Here is a 20395-nt window from a genome sequence, read left to right on the forward strand (position 1 = left end):
GCACCAGAGAAGCTACATCTTCTGTCTTTTTCTCTCTCTTTTTGTGTGCTTGTTTTCTGAGGAAGCAGGACTGGGCTTGCACAACAGTTGCAACCCATCTCCACTAACTTCTCTTTTCCCCCAACGGGACAGTTATGACCATCTTTGATATAATCTAAAAGACTGTCATGCAAGGGGCTTTTTCCCTTTTAATAACTTTTTCTGGTTAAAGAAACAGGAACAAGGGATGTTGTTAAAATGACAGCGTTTTTAATTCTTTACGTTTCAAATGCTTTAACTGTTTTCCCTTCTTTTCCATATCTTTAATAATAGGTTAAGAGGATTTCTAATGAATTTGCCATGGTCTGAAACAGGCTGAGATCTCTGCATACCAAACCTTGTTTAATGCTGGACAGTGACAGGGTCTCATTAGCACCTTTGACTCTTTAGGCCTATATTTTCCATCTAAATTAACACATCATTTTTCCCTGTTTCTGCTTGCTAGCACTGAAAGCAATGATTGGGGTTCCCTGTTCATTACTGGCTTAGCTTCACACGTAGAGCTCCCTGCCAGGTGCTGCTGAATCTGGAAACAAGAGACCAGTCAGCAAAACCACATCTTCCAGAGCATTACTACTAGGTCAACTTAATAGCTGTGTATCTTGCATATCATTATCACAAACAAAAGTCTTGAATATTTGGTTCCATATAGGAGAGGTGCCTTCCAAATACTGAGTAGCAAAGACTTAGGGGAAGTTTCTCTAAAATCATTTTGAATTGGGCAAACAAAACCAAAGCAACTCATCACTTGTTGAAATGCAGAGCTGACCTGAACTGCCTCTACAGGAAGAATGGAAAGTAGTTTCCTTCTCCTAAAGAACTCTTCAATAAATCATGGTCTGTTCGTAGGTTTCCTCTTACCCCAACCCATCACTCAGCTCATCTGAAGAAAACTCAGGAATACTTACCCTTTACAAATCCAAACTGAGGATGGTGAAGCTCTTCGTATTGGGTTGTCAGGTAAGCAGAGTTTCTGAGAGCTGTTTCAGAACTAGTCCATCAACTGATCTCTAGGTTTGCCTATTTTCTGAAACCTGCAGTTTTATATTCTCTAAAAGCTGGAACTTTGCCTTGAAATACCAGTGCACTTGCAGATGATACACACTCATTAGGAGTTTTCTTAGGAATTTTTTCCAAGGACCGAATGATCAACTCTACAGCAGGGAGATCCAGCAGAAAACTTACCAAATTTTACTTGCAACCAACATACCACAGACAATTTGGCCAAGGATGCGAAAAGACTGTCTTTAGTAGTTAGATGAAAATGACTATACAGCATCATCAGAAGAGCCAAAAAAATTCTCCTTGCTAATAAGGGAATGTTTACATTTATTAGAACTACCAATCCAGAACTTTAGGTTCATGACAATTGTTATAAGATTGGTTAAGGGGATTTCTTAATTACAACCCTCCCAAGAAATTAATGGCAATAATTTCCAGTCTTTTTGAGTTACTTCATTCATCTGCTTACTGCAGAATGCTCCTCATATTTCTCCTGGTGTAATTAAAATACGACAGGTGTTTAAAAACCAGTTACCACTTTGTATATGTGGAATTGCATAAATCAAGTAATTCTGAATTAATGCTTAGAATACTATTTTATTGAATAGTAAAAATATTTTCAGTACAGTGTTCTCATTCCATTTTCTCTTACATCACTGTATGAAATGATCCCATCCCCTTTACCGAAATTGAATTATAGTCCATTTTTCAATATGATAATTTCCAGTGCTGAAACAAAACAAGCCATACATAATACTTGTGCATATTTTAAATATGCGGGCAGTGCAGAAAACAATGGCTTATTAGCTGCTATGACATTAATATTAAATCAAAACATCTCATCAACCAACCTGATACTGGGAGCTGTTTTAAGGGGGAATGCAATGGGCAAGTCACACTTTTGGGGGGTGGAGTATTTCTGAAATGAGGCTTTTAACTGAAAAACCCAAACACGAGGACAGCTGGGATATATCTTGTTGCACTCTTAAAAGTGAACATCTTTGTTAACTGTTGCAGAGCTAATATTTCCCCAACTTATCTTATTGAATATTGTTAAATAATTCAGGGCCATACTGTCCCCTTCCTGCAGGGAAACCAAAACAGCAAGGAGAGACCAGGCCAAGAAACTAAGTGGTAAACCTCAGTCTCCACGGAATGTCATACTCTGGACAAAGGGCTTTGAGGAAACCAAAGAGCAGTGAATACTAAGGAGCTTGGATGGGAGTCTTCAAAATCTGCAGCTCTTCGGGATTTGAGGGTAAAGGAAAGTGAAGCTGTGTGTGGTGACAGCTGGTCTTGTTCTCATCCATTTGGATCCCTCACTCCCTGGGCTGCAAACCTTTCCACACCGCATAAGGCTACAGGCACAGTGGGAGGAGGAGCATTAATTCCCATGTGGATATCCACCCAACTCTCTGAAAGAGTGAGTGCCATAGGGCATGGCTGCTCCCCATCTCCAGGGAGTCAAAGATCTTGTACAGACTTCTGCTGGTTCAGGGCGCTGTGCCTAGGGGCTCTTGCTCTTCCCTTTTGCTGTGACCCATTTGGTTTCATTGGCTTCTTCTCTCTCCATTGGCACTAGGGGAGGGGCTCTTCAAGCCCACTTATCATTGACACTTCTAATGTCACCTATAGCTGGCACTCTAGGGAATATAAGGCCTCCAAGCTGGCTGTTTCCTCTGTGAATTCCCTTAATTCCTGAGACAGTTACAGTGAGGACAAATATTCAGTTTTGAATTCAGTGTCACTATCTAGCTCTAGATAACACGTTCGGGTTCCTTTCTGTTCTCGGGAAATGCATGCTAAAAGGAAGTCGTTTGACTTGAAAGTCTGTTTTCATACAGGAACGCAAACCAAACATGTGAGAAGACTTCATTCTACGTGTTTACCACAGACCCAACGAAGCTGCCGGTCTGTTCGGAGGTCAGTTACTTCATCGATGGATCTCCAGCTGCACTGACAAGCATAAGCCCGTGATCCCTTCTTCGTTATCATCTTCCCTCTTAATTTACGGAGTTCAGGCATGTTATTCCTGTCAGCCAAATAAGTTCACTTTAGTATCATGTGAGTTAGTTTTTTCTGTAAAATAAGCATTTAGTGATGGGGCCAAATTCTGACACTGGATGTGCGTACACTGGGACTGACTTTAGCGGGAGTTGTGTGTGAAGCTGAGAAAAGATCTTAGCCCGTGCATTCTGCTGAAACCACTCTAACAGACTAGCTTTATAAAGACACCTTATTACATCTGTGGTTTTTTTATACAAATTTTTAGCATCCTAGGTGCATTACACTTTAATGTGATTGCTGGACAGCTGTTGCTTCTATGGCAGTCTTTATGCATGCAGGAAACTGCCAGTGAGAACAGTAGTGTTACTCCTCTCTAGCTACTCTACGGGCTCCTGGTCCTGTTGCCTACATCTACTGATCTTCTTCCAACCCACAAGCTCTCAAGACTGTTTTTCCCTCTCCTCGCCTCCTTCTTCCACTATCATGAGATCTGAAGTGAGAAATCACATCCAATTTAAGAACATGTGCAGTGGTTGTGGTCCTTTATCTGCTGGTGCCAGAGCAGTTGCTGAGAATCCTCTTCCTTACCTGAAGGAGGACCAGAAGCACACAGCCCCCCTGCTCAGTAAATGCAGCACTGCTGCCCTTAGAACCAGTTCCCTGTCAGTTAATGGACTGTCATTGTAGGAGCTTTGACTATAGTAACTGTAAAGTCCCCACACAATGCTGAATTAAGTTATTTAACAGGCCAGTCTCCTTTTTATATGTAATTTTTGAATCACCTTCATGGTAAGTACTGAGGTTATAATGCAATAGCATCTCTGGTTTAATAATGAGTTATAGGCTAAATCAGCCATGGGCTGCTCTGAAATTTATACAGGTCACTCTAACTCTTTTGTTACTAAAGCAACACAACGTTCTAGCAAATAAAAATTCACGAAGGCAAACTATTGGGTCAAAACCCTCCTGTTACACTGTTTTTAGTGACATCAGTTGGAAGAAAAGGAACATTTTGTACTGTGGTTATGTCAATCCCTTTCGTGGGTGGTTTATGTGCACAGAGGTCTGTGGTGGGGAGGGAGCAAGGGTGAGGTGAGGGGAAGGGAGACAGCCACTCTCTGCAGCACTGGTTCCCTCCCTCCCTCCACCAAAAAAAAATCTGCAAGAAACACGAATGATGTACAATCCTAACTGGGACAGAGCATCTCACTTGCGCTTCCTCCTCTGCAGTATACAACCCCTAGGGAGACAGGAGATTATTGATCAGCAACCAGAGGGAGAGTACAGTGCCATAACAGCCATTCCTGCACTCACGCCAGATGCTAGGTAATGAAACAAGCCTTGGGCCTTGATTCAGAAAAACACATGCTAGACATTAAGTGTGCACTTAAGTCAGATTACCTTTAATGGGATTTAAGCATGTGCTGAAGTGCTGTCTTGAACAGAATGCTTTCCTGAGCAAAGGTCTCGGTGTACTGTCACTATTGTTTGCAGGTGTATTGAAACTTGAAGTTTTTTTAGGCTTAGTTCTCTGCTGGTTCTGCAGAGGAGGGAACTCCGTCCTCCAAAATATCGAACAGAAAGAAATACCAAGTAGGCTAATGTAGTATCAGCTCTCTTGCTTAGGAATAACCTACAATGGGGTCAATCTGGTCTAGAGAGTGAATCTGAAGTGTGTTGTAAGTATTCATTTAGTTTAGATTCATACAGTATCAGCTATCCTAATCTAAGCATCTTAAACTGGTTCACTTGTATCATAAATGAATCCATATGTACAGTGACATTCTGCTGTCAGGAAATAGCATATGCAAGTTAATCACTATGGGGTCTGTGGTGAAAGGGATCGGGGTGGAGGAGCAGGGTAGAAGGCAAAAGGGATCACTTCTCATAATAGAGATGGCTAGACAATAGGGAGAACATGTACGAAGTCACAAGTTATTTCTACGCTAGCATCCAGCAATGCAAATGAAGAGGCCACAGGACCAGTATAAAAGTCAATTATTTCAAAAAGCAAGTGTAAACTTAATGTTTTAACTGTGACTGACATTAGCCTGCTCTTTCCATTAATCCTTCATCTGCTGTCCTTACAGAGGTTCAAATACTGCACTGATGAGCACAATAAAAATGTTTAGATAGAAATCTGAGAACTAAAAACAGTGGGGTAGATGCTTATTTACCCACTTGCTTGCCCATCCTTTAAATCTCAATTTTACACTGTTTATTTAGGAAGGATTAACAGGTTTACAAATCCATGCCATGCAAATATGAGAAACAAAACAATTATTACAAGAGTGAGCTTTTGGTTAAAGAGACATTACATAGGAATATTGTCATCAGAGCTCTTTGTTTAACAGAGTGATATTACAGAGTAAGCATTATTACAAGATCTATGACATGTTGTTTAACAGACCAGGCATGTCTAAATATTAATATTCAAAAAATTGGCCAGCTATGCTGGCTGTGTTTGCAAGTGAATGTAATCAAATATCTGAGACCCGGTCTACGCTATATAGTTAGGTGAATGTGAGGCCGCTTACGTCGATCTAATGATGTCAGTGTACACACGACAGCCTTGTCCTGCCGATTAAGTGCTCTGCTACACCAACATCATCACTCCACCTCCATGAGAGGTGTAGCTTATGACTGTGCAGTTGGGGCGACGCAGTGTCAGACACTGTGTTACTTATATGGACTGTTGGCTCTCGACCTTGTCAATTTCAGTTTTGTGAAACTGACAAGAAAGCCAGGTAGCTAGAGCCTGGCTGCCCCCAGCATCCTGTTCCCAGCAGGCTGCTTCCCAGAGGCCCCCTGCTCAGGGAGCTGAGAAGCCCAGGTGGCTGCCCCCCGCTCCATGCGGGATGCTGCCTGGAGGCTCCTCATTCCCTGCTGTGGGGATGCCGAGAAGCCCAGGAGGCTGTCCCTTGCTCTCAGCCAGGAGCGGGGAGCCAAGAAGCCTGGGGGTGGGGTCGGGGAGCTGGTTTCCAGTAGGGAGCTGAGAGTCCTGGCCTTCAGCCTCCCACACTATCCCTCTTCCGTCAGTGGCAGCTCTCCTAGTGAGGAGACACATCACCAACAGAAGAAGGGTAGTGTGGATATCAGCCTCTGCAGTAATTACTGTGGTGACTGTAAGTAAATCTGACATATGTCAATTTAAGTCTATAGTGTAGACATGCCCTACGTATATTTGTCCTCTGTCTATTCTGCTTGGTATGTAACCGGTTCATTCTCACTTTTAATCCCCTAATTTGCTTTAATTCCAAATTAGCCTAAATTGCTGAACATCATGTTGAGGATTACACATTGTAATCAAATTAGAAATAGTTGATAACAATGCCTTTCATTTGATTAGATTCTTTATTTTATTCATTCAAAATCTCAGGAACAGAATAACTTGTACATTAAATAATATACATTCTGCCCTTTAGTTCATGAAACTCTCTAGTTACAAAAGAGTCATATCAAAAACTTATCAGTGCAGAGTATTTTTAATCATTTGTATTAATAAAAAAAAGGGTCTCTCTTGTCAATTCTTAAGATCAGAGAGAACAAGGAAGAGACTATTAATAACAGGATGACTTACTAATGTGTATTATAAGGTGTTAGTGTTCTTTGCAAGCTACAATACAGCCCCTGGTGTTCACACAAACAATCTGAACATCCAATTAGCCTGATCAATGTATTTTAAGAGAACAAACTTTTGATCAAAACAGATTTTATCAAAATAAATGGAATGCACTGTATTTAAATTCCCTGTATAAATCAGGAATAAACTTCTTATTTGTAATTACAATCCAACCTAGGATAGTTTTAGAGCAATTAGAAGTCAAGTGGCTAAAGGATAAATTCAGGGACTTCAGATCCCCACTGTGGTGGGGAAGAGGGACAAATACCACAATTTAACAAAAAAAAAGAAAAGAAAAAAAAAAGATTTTGAAACTGATTGGTCCAAGGTTTTTTCCCATGGAACACCTTGCATTTAGTCAAGCTTCTGCATTTTTAAAACAAAGGCTTTTAAACTGCTTGAGTCTCACTGAACAGCTTATACACATAGCATGAACACAATACTTAACAGTGGAGAGAAAAATCCTGACAGAAGCAATAAGTCTACGCCACCCAAAACATGATGGCAAATATACATAAGGACAATCATATTTTTACTTTATTCAGAAATGAGACATCCTGCAGTAGAACACAAGAGGCCAAATTCATCACTAGGGAAAGTGACACTGATTATACTAGCAATAAATATGGCTCTTTATCTATTAAAATGTACCTTTTTGATAAGCATATTACCCCCCAAATACTAATTTCAAGTCTACCTGAGGCATACCTGAAAAAGAGATAATCACATGACTTATCCCACTGGTAGTCATTGTAATGAGACACATGGAAGTCACAGGCAGTACAGCGTAGCTGATCACATGTTCTGTTCAAAGTAAAATAATTAAATATCAGTGATTTATTACAAAGATACATTAAGATTTCAAAATCAAGTGCTCAAAATGCCAGAACTAAGGTTCCCTCTCATGCGTAGGCATTCTACATGCTTTAATTACATGAGTCCATACCATACCTTCCACTGCCTCATTCAGTGCACCAGCTGGATGGTACGCTGGGAACTAACTAGGTTAATACAGTTTATGTAGGCTTTTGTTCAACTCCTGCCTCATTTGGAAGGTGAAGGTGGAAGATGTGTAGTGAATGAGGCAGGGGATTGTAGGAAGAGAAAGGATGGTCTCATGGCTAAGGAAGCGAAATGCTTCCTTGGATTCTATGCCCACCTTTGCCAGAGAGTTCCTCTGTGATGCTGAATATATCCTTTAAATTGAAAATTTCACAGGTGGCTATTGTGTGTTCCTCATTTTCTGGGTGCCTAATCCGCAGAAGTGCTGAGCACTCAAAGCTACAACTGATGTCAATGGCAGCAGTGCTTTAAAGATACCAAGTGCTATGCAATTCTAATTTCTCTGAAAAATCAGCCCCTAAGTGCCTCAAGGTAGGCACTTAAAATTGGTAGACACTTCTGATAATGTTGGTCTTAATCTCTGTGTGCCTCAGTTCCCCACCTGTAAAAATAAGAATACCATCACCTCCCTTCACAAGGGTGTTGTAAGGATTGATGTTTGTGAAGCATTCAGATACAATAGTGATAAGTGTCTAAAAAAGTCTGTAAAGGAATTAATAATTCTGTATTCAGTGCAGATTTGGATGGTACACAGTAAATAAGGTATGAGACCATACACTGAATGGGAATAGAAATAAATAAATGCTTGACTTGACAACCATAACGTTCTCTTAACATAGTTTTTTGCATGTAATTTACTGGGTTTTTTAAAGCAAACTGAACAAACAAATTCCACCCATACTGACCTCCACATTTGGAATCTTTAGACATACAGCACAGAGCACTCTCACTTGAGCTAACAGAATAACCAACTGGTGATAGTAATAGTTTTAGGTGGTTATCTCCAGGACAGCCACAAGAGGAGGATGAAACACATACTTTGTCAGCAGGCTTCACACATGTTGGCTAGCAGCAGGGGTCTGTAGGGAATTCAGACTCCTGGGTTCTGCTCCAGGTTCTGGAGGAGAGTGATCTCTAGCTGTTACAAATTCTTCTATCCCAGTCCCCAACCATATCTTCCTTTCCTAGGGGTGCTATTTCTATCTCCATCTGCCCCTGTTCCCCTCCCTGGAGCAGGGTCCTCATTCGCCCATTTCTTATCCCTGGCTCTTCCCTCTGCTTCTCATTTCTCAGCACTCAAAACAGGCTGATCCCTCTTCCACACTGCCTGGGCACCGGCAGGGGAGCAATAAGAGCACAGCAGAGAGGCTCCCTGATCTCAGTTGTGGTGCCTGGCAAGTTTGGGTGGATGTTTATAAGGGCAGAAAAGGTACCATTCTCACTCCATCGGGACTATTCCCCACCCTCAGAAACATTTTGAGACCTGCTCTGAATTATGGAGGCATTAGAGCTCAACAAAATGGTGAACTTGTTCTGCCAAATATTAAAAAAAGTTATTTTCCCTTGTTCTCAGAAATGGCTAAACTAATTTTTCTAAATGTAAAAAAAAATTCAGCCTGAGCTAGACATTCAGCATGGAAAACTTCAGTCTAAACAATTAGCTTCACAACCAAAAACTGAGTCTTATAATGGAAGGTTTTAGGCAACCCTAACTCAAGGCAGTGCTGTCAGTTCTAACTATACCATTTACAAGACAAAAAGTAATAATTGTAGCTTTTTGAAGAGAAATCCATATATTAAAAGGTCATATGCCAGTGGTTTTCTATTTGGTCTTCAGTTTTCTTTCCCTTCATGCCCCACTTAGATGTACTCACCAGTAACCTAAGCCCTTGTAAGATTCCTATGTTTCATCGTGGATGTATGTCCTTACAGTTGGATTTTTCATCTGCAAGCTCTAAGGCTTTCTCTCTATATTTTTTATACCATATACTGTTTCCACTACCATGTGCCTGATCCTGCAGACCCTCACTTGTATGAGCAGTTCTACCGGCCTCAACAGGCCGGCCTGTACATGTAACTTCCAGTGGGACTACTCCTGTGCTTAAAAGGTCCACATGTGTTTAAGTACCGTACCAAGTTGGGGCTTTTAGGACTATTCATGTAAGAATTGCAGGATCAGGACCTAATATAAAGGAGTTCATTAACATACTGCTCTACTTTAAACAACAAAAAACACATTAAGCAACTGAGTAGTTAGCAAAGCGGTTTTACATTTGCCAACTAATCTGAAGATAGCCTTTTCAGTCTTAAAACCCCTGGGGAAAAATGGATAGTAATATACTTAAACTGAAGTATTAGGTAAATTATTTAATAGTGGACATTGCTGGTATTTTAAAAGCTTATTTTTTCACAATGATTTTTAGGCTAGATCAATGGTTCTCAAACTGTGGGTTGTGACGCCTTTTTATCGGGGTTGCCAGGGCTGGTGTTAGATTTGCTGGGGTCTGGGTCCAAAGTTGAAGACTTGAGTCCCACTGCCTGGGGCTGAAGCCCAAGGGCTTCAGCCCTGGATAGCAGAGGCTCAGGCCCTGGCTTCAGCCCTGGATGGCAGGGCTCAGGTTACAGCCCCCTCAGGGCTGAAGCCCTTGTGGTTCAGCTTTGGCCCCCCTGCTAAGGGAAGTGGGGCTAAGGCAGACTCAGGCTTCAATCCCCAACTCCTGGGGTCTTGTAGTAATTTTTGTTGTCAGAAGGGGATCGCGGTGCAATTAAGTTTGAGACTCCTTGGGCTAGATTGCCAGTTTTTCCTGATGAAAAATACGGAAGACTATATTTAGGCTACTAGATTGTAGACTTATGCTAGTGCAGTTCAGTAGGATAATATGCTGCAGAGGGCTCAAAAACAGCTGAACTGCTACCAATACATTGTTACAGGTGACACTGGAAAAGACCACGGAGGAAGACTGCTTCCCCTGCGCACTAAGGAGCAATACTCCATAATTCTTCTTTCTAAGTAAGTTTGAGTGGTTGCATGGCGTGTGTAACCACAACTAAGTAGGTCCACTGAAAAAAACTGCCTTTCGAGGTAAGGGGTGTAAATGTCACATGCACAACTGAACCTAGTGGGCACCAAAGTGGCTTTCAGGAAAGATTCAGTCTCCCACATAAAATCCCTGTGCAAATCCTTAGCACAGGCGTCAAGATATGGCCCATAATTCTGGTTGTGAAGATGCTGTTTGTTATAAGCACTTTAAAAACATGATTTAGAAGAAAATTCCCTTTAGGCTGAATTTTTTTGTGATTTGCTGTAAGTTGATGGGTCATTTTATTTTTTTTTAAATGTTACCTTGCATGCTTTTCCCTTCCTTAAAATGTCTAAAGATGACCTGAAACTTTAATTGATTTTTTTTTTAAATTAAAAATCCAAGTCCAGTCTAGGCTAGATAACTATGACTGCAGAACTAATGAAATGGTAAAATCATAAGAGCAAGCACACCCTACTTTCATAAAAAGGGCCATAGAATCTTTAGTGTCAATACTGAGCAGGTAAGCTCTCAAGGGGTCTCTAAAACACACTCAACATGTAACTTAATTTATCCAAATCTCTTACATGTTTAGGTAAGATAAGTTTAACCCACTTATTTAAACTCTCAACAGAAACTGTACATAAGCACCTTATCTTGGATCAAGAGTGTAATAATGGAGAAATATCTTTCAGATTTCCTACCTCTGTGAAATATTTGTTCCTATACCATGTGGTGCAGAGCTTCCACCAAGATACACTGGACAACAGCTACATGAATTCAACAGAGAAATAGTAGAATTAGTTAAAGTCATTTGGGAAAAGTAGCATAATAATAACCTAGGCTGATTTGACTTAGTCTGTCATGCTCCAATGAGCACGTGTACCTTTTCAGCAAGTCCATTACTTTCATTAGAATGGCAAGGCACAGTATTTGTAAAGTAAGTGTTACTTTTTTTTTGGACTTATGCTAAACCCAAGGAGCATATAAGGAGTTAAAAGTTTTTCAGCATGTGCATAAGCAAGAGTCACAGAAACACTCTACTATATCCAACGTGTTCACCAAATAGTATAGGGACTTAAAATAAACACAGAAAAGTAAAACAGAACATTAATTTTGAACTGTTAATGCTTTTTCATGTGGCAGAACATTATTTACAACTGGAGTAATCTTTAGTACTTTAATTTAGCATTAGACAACATGCCTTATACTGATAGACTCAAGGAGCTCAATCTGATTATCTTAACAAAGAGAAGCCTAAGGGGAGATTTGATCACAGGATACAAGTACCTACATGGGGACCAGATATTTGATAATGAGCTCTTCAATCTAGCAGACAAAGGTATAACAAGATCCAGTGGCTGGAAGCTGAAGCTAGACAAATTCAGAATGGAAATAAGGTGTAAGTTTTTAATGGTAATTAACCATTGGAACAATTTACCAAGATTGTGATGATTTCTTCATCAGGGGCAATTTTAAAATCAAGATTGGATTTTTTTAAACATTCAAAAGGAATTATGTTGGGGGAGGGTGTATGGCCTGTGTTATACAGGAGGTCAGATTAGATGACCACAATGGTCTCTTCTGGCCTTGGAATCTATTAACCTATTAAATGAATGAAAATCTTACTTTGCTCTTTGGAATAAAAAAACTGTCAAAATGCTGAATTATTTGTCCTTTCTCCTATGAAAGCTCGCCATAATACTTAGTAATTCAGTGTCATCATAGTTTAAATAGTATACATTACTAGACTGATTATAGAATTTACACAATAGTTTATTCAGTTGTGCATTCTTCACGTACCTTTTACCATGAGCCTGAGTGGAAACACTATTTCTTTCAGATGTGGGACTTGCAGATTTAGATTTCAGTTTCTATTTCAAAACAGAGAGAGAACCAGGCAGCATTACAACAACATACACAGCTATGCAGTTTGGCTTAAGAAGCAAGGGCCAGAAACCTCTCTGATGGAAGCTGGAATGAGGGTAGAAAAACTGCAAGTTGCCCATCACGGTGATCTGGCTCTTCTCAAAAAGCATCACAATTTTAGCAGATACCCCCATTGATGGATAGGGAACCAAGCTCAGAAGACACCTATACTCATCCAATTTCCTCCCCAAACGCAGATTCCCCTACTCTGCAGAGAGCTCTGTGAGAAGCCTGTGCAATGGAGGCAGCAGATTCTGCCCCCTCCATACAAATCTATTTGGGTGTTGTGGGGCAGGAGGGAATAATGATCTGGCCCAGGATAGTAATCAAATAACTTGAATTCAAAATGTACATCTTTCAAATCCAGCCAACTGGAATTGTGGGTGCGCAGGCCCCCACCCCTCCCTTTTTAAGCACATCCTAGATGTCTCAAGCATGGCACTGAAAATTAGTAGACACTTAAAAATTGAAGCCTACGTGATTTGCCCAAAGTCATACAGTAAATGCATAGCATAGCTAGATTTAACTCTGATTCCCAGTTCTGTGCGCTAACCACCAGACAATGCTTCCATGAAACACTAACACACCAAACTGCAACGTCAGTTAACAAAATGGCGAAAGGAGGTAGACTGAAGAAGAGAAAGCTTCTGTTTAGACAAGTAATGACAGAAAAAGAAAGTAGAAAGTACAAGACCATTTAATTGGAATTTTTGAAGTTTTTCCTAATAGCAGCTCATATAGGGTTTATTTACTGAGTTATTGGATATTCTGATACTGGCCTTGTGACCCAGGGACTTCTTGGTGCCAAATGGCAGAAGGCCTGGGGGATGGCACAGGGTTTTACAGAGATCTTCTGGGTTGGATATAAGCATAACAGTTCACCAAAGGGTGGCATGTGAGGTCTCTACCAAGAGCCAGTAGCCCACTGGTCACAGTCATTACTGCAAAAAGTAAGTGTGGATAATATTTAAGGTGTTATGTATCTATTCTAAAATGTATGTTGTTAAGGTCTTAGAGTTAAGGATGGTCACCAGGAGGTGAAACACCTCAAATAATTTCCTTTCAGACAGGAGGCAGCAGACACCTATCACCCTGGGCTGGTCATTTGTGTATTGCAGGGGTCGGCAACCTTTCAGAACTGGTGTGCCGAGCCTTCATTTATTCATTGTAATTTAAGGTTTCGCGTGCCAGTAGTACATTTTAACGTTTTTAGGTCTCTTTCTATGTCTATAATATATAACTAAATTATTGTTGTATGTAAAGTAAATAAGGTTTTTAAAAGTTAAAGAAGCTTCATTTAAAATTAAATTAAAATGCAGAGCCGCCCCCCCGCCCCCCGACTGGTGGTCAGGAACCGGGCAGTGTGAGTGCCACTGAAAATCAGCTTGTGCGACGCCTTCGGCATGCATGCCATAGGTTGCCTACCCCTGGTGTATTGTATGGCTCACAAGGTAGGCCTATTTGCATAGTGAGCCACAGGCAAAAGAAGAGATTGTGAAATCTACAAGAGAGGAAATTCACAGGATGAAACAATGAGCAGGGGGTGCCCTGTCTACGAATAAAGACAAGGATGGGACTGATATATCTGGGGGGCAAGAGGGGAAGAACACATGGAATCCTTCATACAAGAGTCAAGCTGACAGCATACTTGTCTCATGAAAGGAATATCACAGCTAAGCTGGCTAAAAAACGCCGCAAGGATTTTGGGTGAGCCAAACTCTACTAGACATGAGAGTATCTTGATAATTAAGTCTAAGCTCAAGAATGCATTATAACTTTATTTTATATGTAAATATTTGTTTCCAATATTACTTGCTATTGCTTGAATCTGTGCTTTGTTAAATAAACTTATATTTGTAGTAAAATCAAGTACATCAAAAGGCTAAGTGTTGAGTGGAGAGGTATAATGAGATAGAACCTGGTGAGTACTGTTTCTTCGGAAGCAGCCAATCTGTGAATACTGCAAATACCAGTGGACCAGGGGCTGGACACTCTAGGGAAACGCCTCGAGGGCTCAAAGGTTGGACTGTATCTATCACTAACCTGTAGAGTAACAGTGGGGCCTGTAAGGCCTAGAGGGGAGTGCTTGTGTTGCCTCTGGCTGGAGGAGCTGGGGATTACCATGGCAGCCATAGATAAGGCAGGTGGTAGTGAGGTGCCTCACAACCCTGGGTATCCCTAGGCAATGTGTCAGGGCTCCCTCAATATCTCCTGCTAAAGAAAGAAAGAGAGAGAGAGAGAATGACTGTGTAGCCTGGTGGTTAGGGCACTCATCTGGGAGGTGGGAGACCAAGGTCCAGTTCCCCTGCTCCAATGACTCTTTTACTACTTATTCACAATGGAACAGCTTCAACAGAAAAGACTGGGAGCCTCACACCAGAATATTGCATAACTCAGCAATTAGAGCATTTTTGTGGCAGGTTGGAGATGCCAGTTAACATCCTTTCTTCCCCTTTGGCAAAGGGGGGGAGGGAATTGAACCTAGACCTCTCACATCCTAGGCAAGTGCTCTAACCTCTGTGCTAAGAATTATAAACACCATCACAGTCTCCTCTTCCCATCATTTTCTGTGGAACTTATTCCTGCCAGAAACTACTTAGGAACCTACGGCCTTAGCTACACTTGAGAGTTACAGCACTGTTACTGGCTTTATAGCGCTGTAACTCACTCCCCGTCCACACTGGCAAGGCACATACAGCGCTGTATCTCTCTGGCTACAGCGCTGCTTGTACTCCACCTCCACGAGAGGAATAAAGAGTATAGCGCTGCTGCTGCAGCGCTGGGGTGCCAGTGTAAACAAGGAATAATCTTAGTATGTGGTAACTGACCTCCGGACGCTTCCCATATTCCTTTCAAGTAAAGATAACTCTCTTTGTTTTGTTGTGATGCCTCTCTTTATTTTGTTGTGAACTCTGGGCTCCTGAAGCTGCTTATCAAAAAAATGAACACAGCTAGTGTTTGCTGTGAATGGGCAGAGGCAGGCAGGGGGGCTCCCTTTGGAACGCCCACAGCTAGTGTTTGCTTGAAGAGAAGGGGAGGGAAGGGGTTGAGGAGAGAAGTGGCACAGCACGTGGGAGGAAGGGAGTGGGGGTCTGTTTTGGGGAGGCTGCTTATCCGCTGCTGTTTCCTTTCAGTGAGTGAGAAAGGGGTGGGGGAGGGGGTTGGAACTTGCAAGGCAGCTGCTGACAGAGTGTTGACTCCAAAAATCCACTCTCTCTCTCCCCCATGCTCTCCTCCACTCCACCCCCCTCTTTTGAAAACCACATTGCAGCTACTTAAACGCTGGGAAGCTGCCCATAATGCACCGCTCCCAATGCCGCTGTAGATGTTGCAAATGTGGCCACGACAGTGCACTGGTAGCTGTCAGTGTGGCCAGACTGCAGCGCTTTCCCTACTCAGCTGTACGAAGACAGGTTTAACTCCCAGCACTGTACGGCTGCAAGTGTAGCCGTACCCTAAGTTACTTGACTCCAGGAGATGGGTTTTTAATTGTGGATTACTAGCAGGGCTAGTTCAGTGGTTTAAGCATTAGCCTGCTAAATCAGGGTTGTGAGTTCAAGCCCTTGGGGGGCATTTAGGGATCTGGGGCAAAAAAAAAAAAATAGTTGTGGAGTAGTCCTGTTTTGAGCAGGGGCTTGGACTAGATGACCTCCTGAGGACCCTTCCAACCCTGATATTCTATGATAGGTAGCTGTCTCTGCCAGAGCAATATGGTTTAGGACACACACCTCTCCTTAGAATTTCCCATGGGCTAGCATTGCCAGCTCCTTGACTACCATGCTGGCTTCTGTGATCTCCACAATCATTGTATAGGGAGCCAAGGTACCTAACTCAGGCTTTGTGAATTTGCCGTCTTGATCCTGTGACTTTCTAGATGCCTAAAAGTTAGGCACTGCAATGCCTAAACCACTTTCTGGATCTGACCCTTAGCTTCCATAATTTCCTGTCCATGCTGACCACTTACTGAGGAAGAGAGTCTGGCTCTTGGACTCTCTGAACCTCCATACAGTTCTCATATCCTGAGCTCCCAAGCTCATTACACCCACCTACTCTCTCACAATTAAAAAACAAACAAATACCCCCCCCAACTCGCTTTTCTGAAAATTTTCTGACAGAACCTCTTCATGCATTTTTTAGAACTCTACTTACCATAGGTTTTTTAGAAAAACTGCTTTCATCAATGATATCTTTAATTATGTCATCTATGTCCTCTTCATCAACGACAGCCTTGGTTAGTATTTTAGCTGATCTGAAAAACATAGAGGAAAATCCATCATTGTGTAAAATGAGCAGTTAAACTAGTTTCTAGCGATTCAACCATACCTACCTAATTTCAAGAACATTTAAAAAACATTCAGCTATTTTCCCTCTAACATATCTTTAGTATCTAAGGCATGAAATGTTAGTGGCATAAGAGCAGAGGAAAATTACAGATCAGCCTGAACATTCGCACACACTACTAAATTGTCAATGCAATGTAGAGTACATACGTCTGTCTGCTTATGATTCCTGACTCTTTTCAGACAGATCAAAATACACTAATTTCTGAAGCACAATTTTAATTTGTGTTTCAAAATTTTGATACACAACACTGCATGATTTTACAGACATGTTTATAGTATAGTATATAGCTACATATGGAACCATTAATGACAGCTTTGGTGTTCACTGAATGTCCTTGCTTATATATATTTGAGACAATCCCTTAACATTCAATGCTAAATTCATACCTTGTGTAAACCAGTTCAATTTGCTTTTGAAGACACGGATCTGTGACTGTTTAAATCATGTCTGAATTTGGCTCTAAATTAACACAAATTAAAAAATACAACCACAAAACTTTGATCCTGCATCCTACATAAGTGCTAAATAATGGCTTTAAAACCTAATTATTGTTATGGGTTGACAAAACCTACAATATGAAAGTTCCTTAAGAATATAAATTGAGATGGAAAAGGCAAAGAATAGTTTGGAGTAGTTATGGTACTGTATTTCAGGAAATATAGAATACAGTAATAAGAATCTAACATTAAACCTACTGAAAATCTGCTTAGATTTGTGAATATTTCTATTTAAGGGTTTAAATTATTAATTACAACATTACAGTTTAGCAATTACAGAAAAATAAGGATCAAATGATCAATTAGAGAAAAGGATTTAATGCATTTTTACATCTCTTATCTCCACCATGGTTGCCTCTAGGTTGGCATTTACCACCAGTGGTTGTCTGTCTCTCTCTCTGAGAAACAAACACAAACTGACATCCTTGGTTTAAATGACAATTTGGGAGATAAGGATGGTGGAGATGAGAAATTAAGAATGCCTATGTTGTTCTGGAGAAACTGAATGTGTTATTTACAGACTCAATAACATTCAGTCTTGGATTTTTTTTTTTGGAATGATATGAGAAATTTCAACATTCTGCATAGTGTATAATAAGCTAGTGTTTAACTATTAGAAGTCAGGTTACATACTTCATGTAGACAGTACATACTTCACTGTATATTACAATAGCATAGAGAACTTTTTACATATCTTGCTAATAAATATTGCACTGCTGTAGTTCATATTCATGTTTGCATAGAATGTTTATTTTACTAATCAAAATTAGGTGACTGATTTTTGTACAGTTTATAGGCTAGTTAATTTCCAAGTATGGTATCTTGCTAGTCCACTATTAATAATCAATAAAATATATCAAATAACATTTGTTTACCACAATGCACTGGCCTTGAGTGACACCCTTAGCCTTTGGTTCAACTTCAACTTCCAAATAAGATACCACTATCTTTACTAGTGGTTAGCATCACACTCCAACTTCTGTGTTAAGGGAAGGCACCAGAGTACTTGCAAAATCATGGAATGGAGTATTTTTAGTCCTGGTACTTTTACAGACAAATTGAAGCTTGTCTTTCCTCTTGTGCCCCTGGGGAAGAGGGCTGGGGGTGCAGGGGAGGTATGGGCTCTGGGCTGGGAGTGTGGGCTCGGGGGGGGGGCGCAGAAATGAGGGGTTCAGGGTGCAGGAGACGCTGATGGGCTGGGGCAGGAGGTTGGGGGGCACAGGCTCTGGCTGGGGGTGCAGGCTCTGGGGTGGGGCCAGAGATGAGGGATTTGGGGTGCAAGAGATGGCTCCAAGTTGGGGCAGCGGTTTGGGGTTAGGGTTCCAGCTGGGGTATGGGCTTTGGGGTGGGGCCAGGGATAAGAGGTTTGGGGTGCAGGCTCTGGGAGGGAGATTGCGTGCGGGAAGGGGCTCAGGGCTGGGGGAGAGGATGCGGGCTTCCGGGATTGAGTTTGGGTTGCTGAAGGGGACTCTAGGCTGGGGGCGGGCCAGAGGGTTGGGGTACGGGACAAGGTGTGGGGTCACAGCAGCACTTACAGCGGCTCCCAGGAAGCGGCCGCCAGGTCCCTGCGACCCCTAGACGCATGGATGGCCAGGGAGGCTCTGGATGCTGCCTATGCGCCCACAGATGCCGCCCCGCAGCTCCCAGTGGTTGCGGTTCCCGGCCAATGGGAGTTGCAGAGCCGGCTCTTGGGGTGGGGCTGCGCGCTGAGCTTCCCTGGCTGCCCATGAACCTGGGGGCTGCAGGGACCTGGCGGCCACTTCCGGGAGCTGCAGGGGGCTTGGACAAGCAGGGAGCCAGCCTGAGCCCCGGGCCGCCACTGTGATATTGACCAGAGTTTTAACACCCCGGGGACGGGGAGACCCCAGGGGGCGCGGGCACGCGCGGCGCCCCAGGCCGGGGGAGGCCGCAGGGGGCGCAGGCACGCGCGGCGCCCCGGGGAGGCCGCAGGGGACACACACGAGGCCCAAGGCAGGGACGGAGCCCGGGGCCTGGACAGAGGGGCCGGGAGGCCGCACCGGGCTCCCCAGAGCGCGGCGCACCCACTCCTGCCGCTAACCTGTCCCTGTCCCTCTCCCCGGCCGCCTCCTCGCCTCCGCCGCGGTCTCTCTTCCCGACCGCCCCCAGCGACTGTAGGCGGCAGAACTTGGTCTCCACTTCGTCCAAGAGCGCGTCCAGCTCCTCCGCCATCGCCGGGCCGTGCTGTCGGCGGTTGCCGAAGAGCTCGCGGGCACGCGCGCCACGGCGGGAGGGGGGCCCGGGCTCCGCGCGCCACCGCGGAAAGGCTTCGAGGCGGGCGGGTAGGGCTGCCGCCCCTCCTCGCCTCCCAGCAAACTAATAAAACATCCCCGACCTCTGCCTCACTCGCACGAACAAGGAGCGCTGCAGGGGCCCCCGCCAAAAAGAAATACTGGCAGCTCGTAGTCGGCAGGATTCGAACCTGCGCGGGGAGACCCCAATGGATTTCTAGTCCATCGCCTTAACCACTCGGCCACGACTACTTACAATGTTTAGGGCTGGCGCAGGGATATAAGAAACATATTCAAAACCTACCTGAGCTCCTCTCTGCACTGATTGGACTTGTTCTGGTTCTTGGATCACTTTGCTCTGTTGGGACAGGCCTTTACAAGAACTGTATTGTGTATGGTCTGTAATGTGATTGTTGTTTGTTTCATTGACTTATTTGTTAATCAGTGGTCCCTGCAGGTTCAGCACTATGACTGCCAGATTATTAGCTATGGGCATGACCCACAAAAGCAGCTAGTCTCAAGACTCTCTTTGCAGCTAGTCATATTTTTGCCCCCACAAGGCCGCTTGCACCCACAAAGGTTTTTTTTTTTTGCTGCTGTGCCCATCACACGTACATTTTTGCCACCTGCAAAGCTGTTTGCACCTAGACAGGTATTTTTCTTTTTGCAGCTGCACCTCTCATGCCCATATTTTTACACTCACAAGCCCCATTTGTGCAAACGTGTGTTTTTTCCACAGGTGCACTTATCACACTGGATCCAATGTTAAGAGGAACAGGACCACCAAATTAACCCCCCATCCTAGACAACCTTAAGAGGTGACAGTTGTAGGCCTTGCCTGGC

At 42.9% G+C, this 20395-nt stretch overlaps 1 protein-coding gene and 1 non-coding gene across 3 annotated transcripts; both read right to left on the reverse strand.

Annotated features, from left to right (window-relative positions):
• Nucleotides 1–1618: 1618 nt before the first annotated feature.
• C2H8orf37 (chromosome 2 C8orf37 homolog) lies at nucleotides 1619–19550 on the reverse strand. 2 transcript variants are annotated; one of them, XM_030553521.1, is made up of 6 exons: nucleotides 19362–19550; nucleotides 16612–16716; nucleotides 12337–12407; nucleotides 11238–11303; nucleotides 7379–7474; nucleotides 1619–3073 (listed from the first exon to the last, which is right to left on the reverse strand). In XM_030553521.1, exons 1-6 carry the CDS (start codon nucleotides 19491–19493, stop codon nucleotides 2914–2916), a joined length of 630 nt encoding a protein of 209 aa, XP_030409381.1. In that variant the 5' UTR covers nucleotides 19494–19550; the 3' UTR covers nucleotides 1619–2913. The 2 variants fall into 2 exon arrangements, with proteins under 2 accessions (XP_030409381.1, XP_030409382.1); XM_030553522.1 differs by having other exon boundaries at nucleotides 16612–16711; nucleotides 19363–19549.
• Nucleotides 19551–19722: 172 nt separating this feature from the next.
• On the reverse strand, nucleotides 19723–19804 carry TRNAS-AGA. Its single transcript has one exon. It is a non-coding gene; the product is annotated as a tRNA-Ser (tRNA).
• Nucleotides 19805–20395: the final 591 nt, after the last annotated feature.

Source organism: Gopherus evgoodei, chromosome 2, assembly GCF_007399415.2.
Source record: "Gopherus evgoodei ecotype Sinaloan lineage chromosome 2, rGopEvg1_v1.p, whole genome shotgun sequence".
NCBI lineage: Eukaryota > Metazoa > Chordata > Testudines > Testudinidae > Gopherus > Gopherus evgoodei.

What these genes read in the sequence shown, in the direction of transcription:
- C2H8orf37 (XM_030553521.1), bottom strand. Translation starts at nt 19,493, where the DNA reads ATGGCGGAGGAGCTGGACGCGCTCTTGGACGAAGTGGAGACCAAGTTC. An exon ending in GGAACAAATATTTCACAGAG is followed by an intron (nt 7,475 to 11,237) that starts GTAGGAAATCTG and finishes TACTTTGAACAG; the next exon opens with AACATGTGATCAGCTACGCT. An exon ending in TGTGATTATCTCTTTTTCAG is followed by an intron (nt 3,074 to 7,378) that starts GTATGCCTCAGG and finishes TTTGGCTGACAG; the next exon opens with GAATAACATGCCTGAACTCC.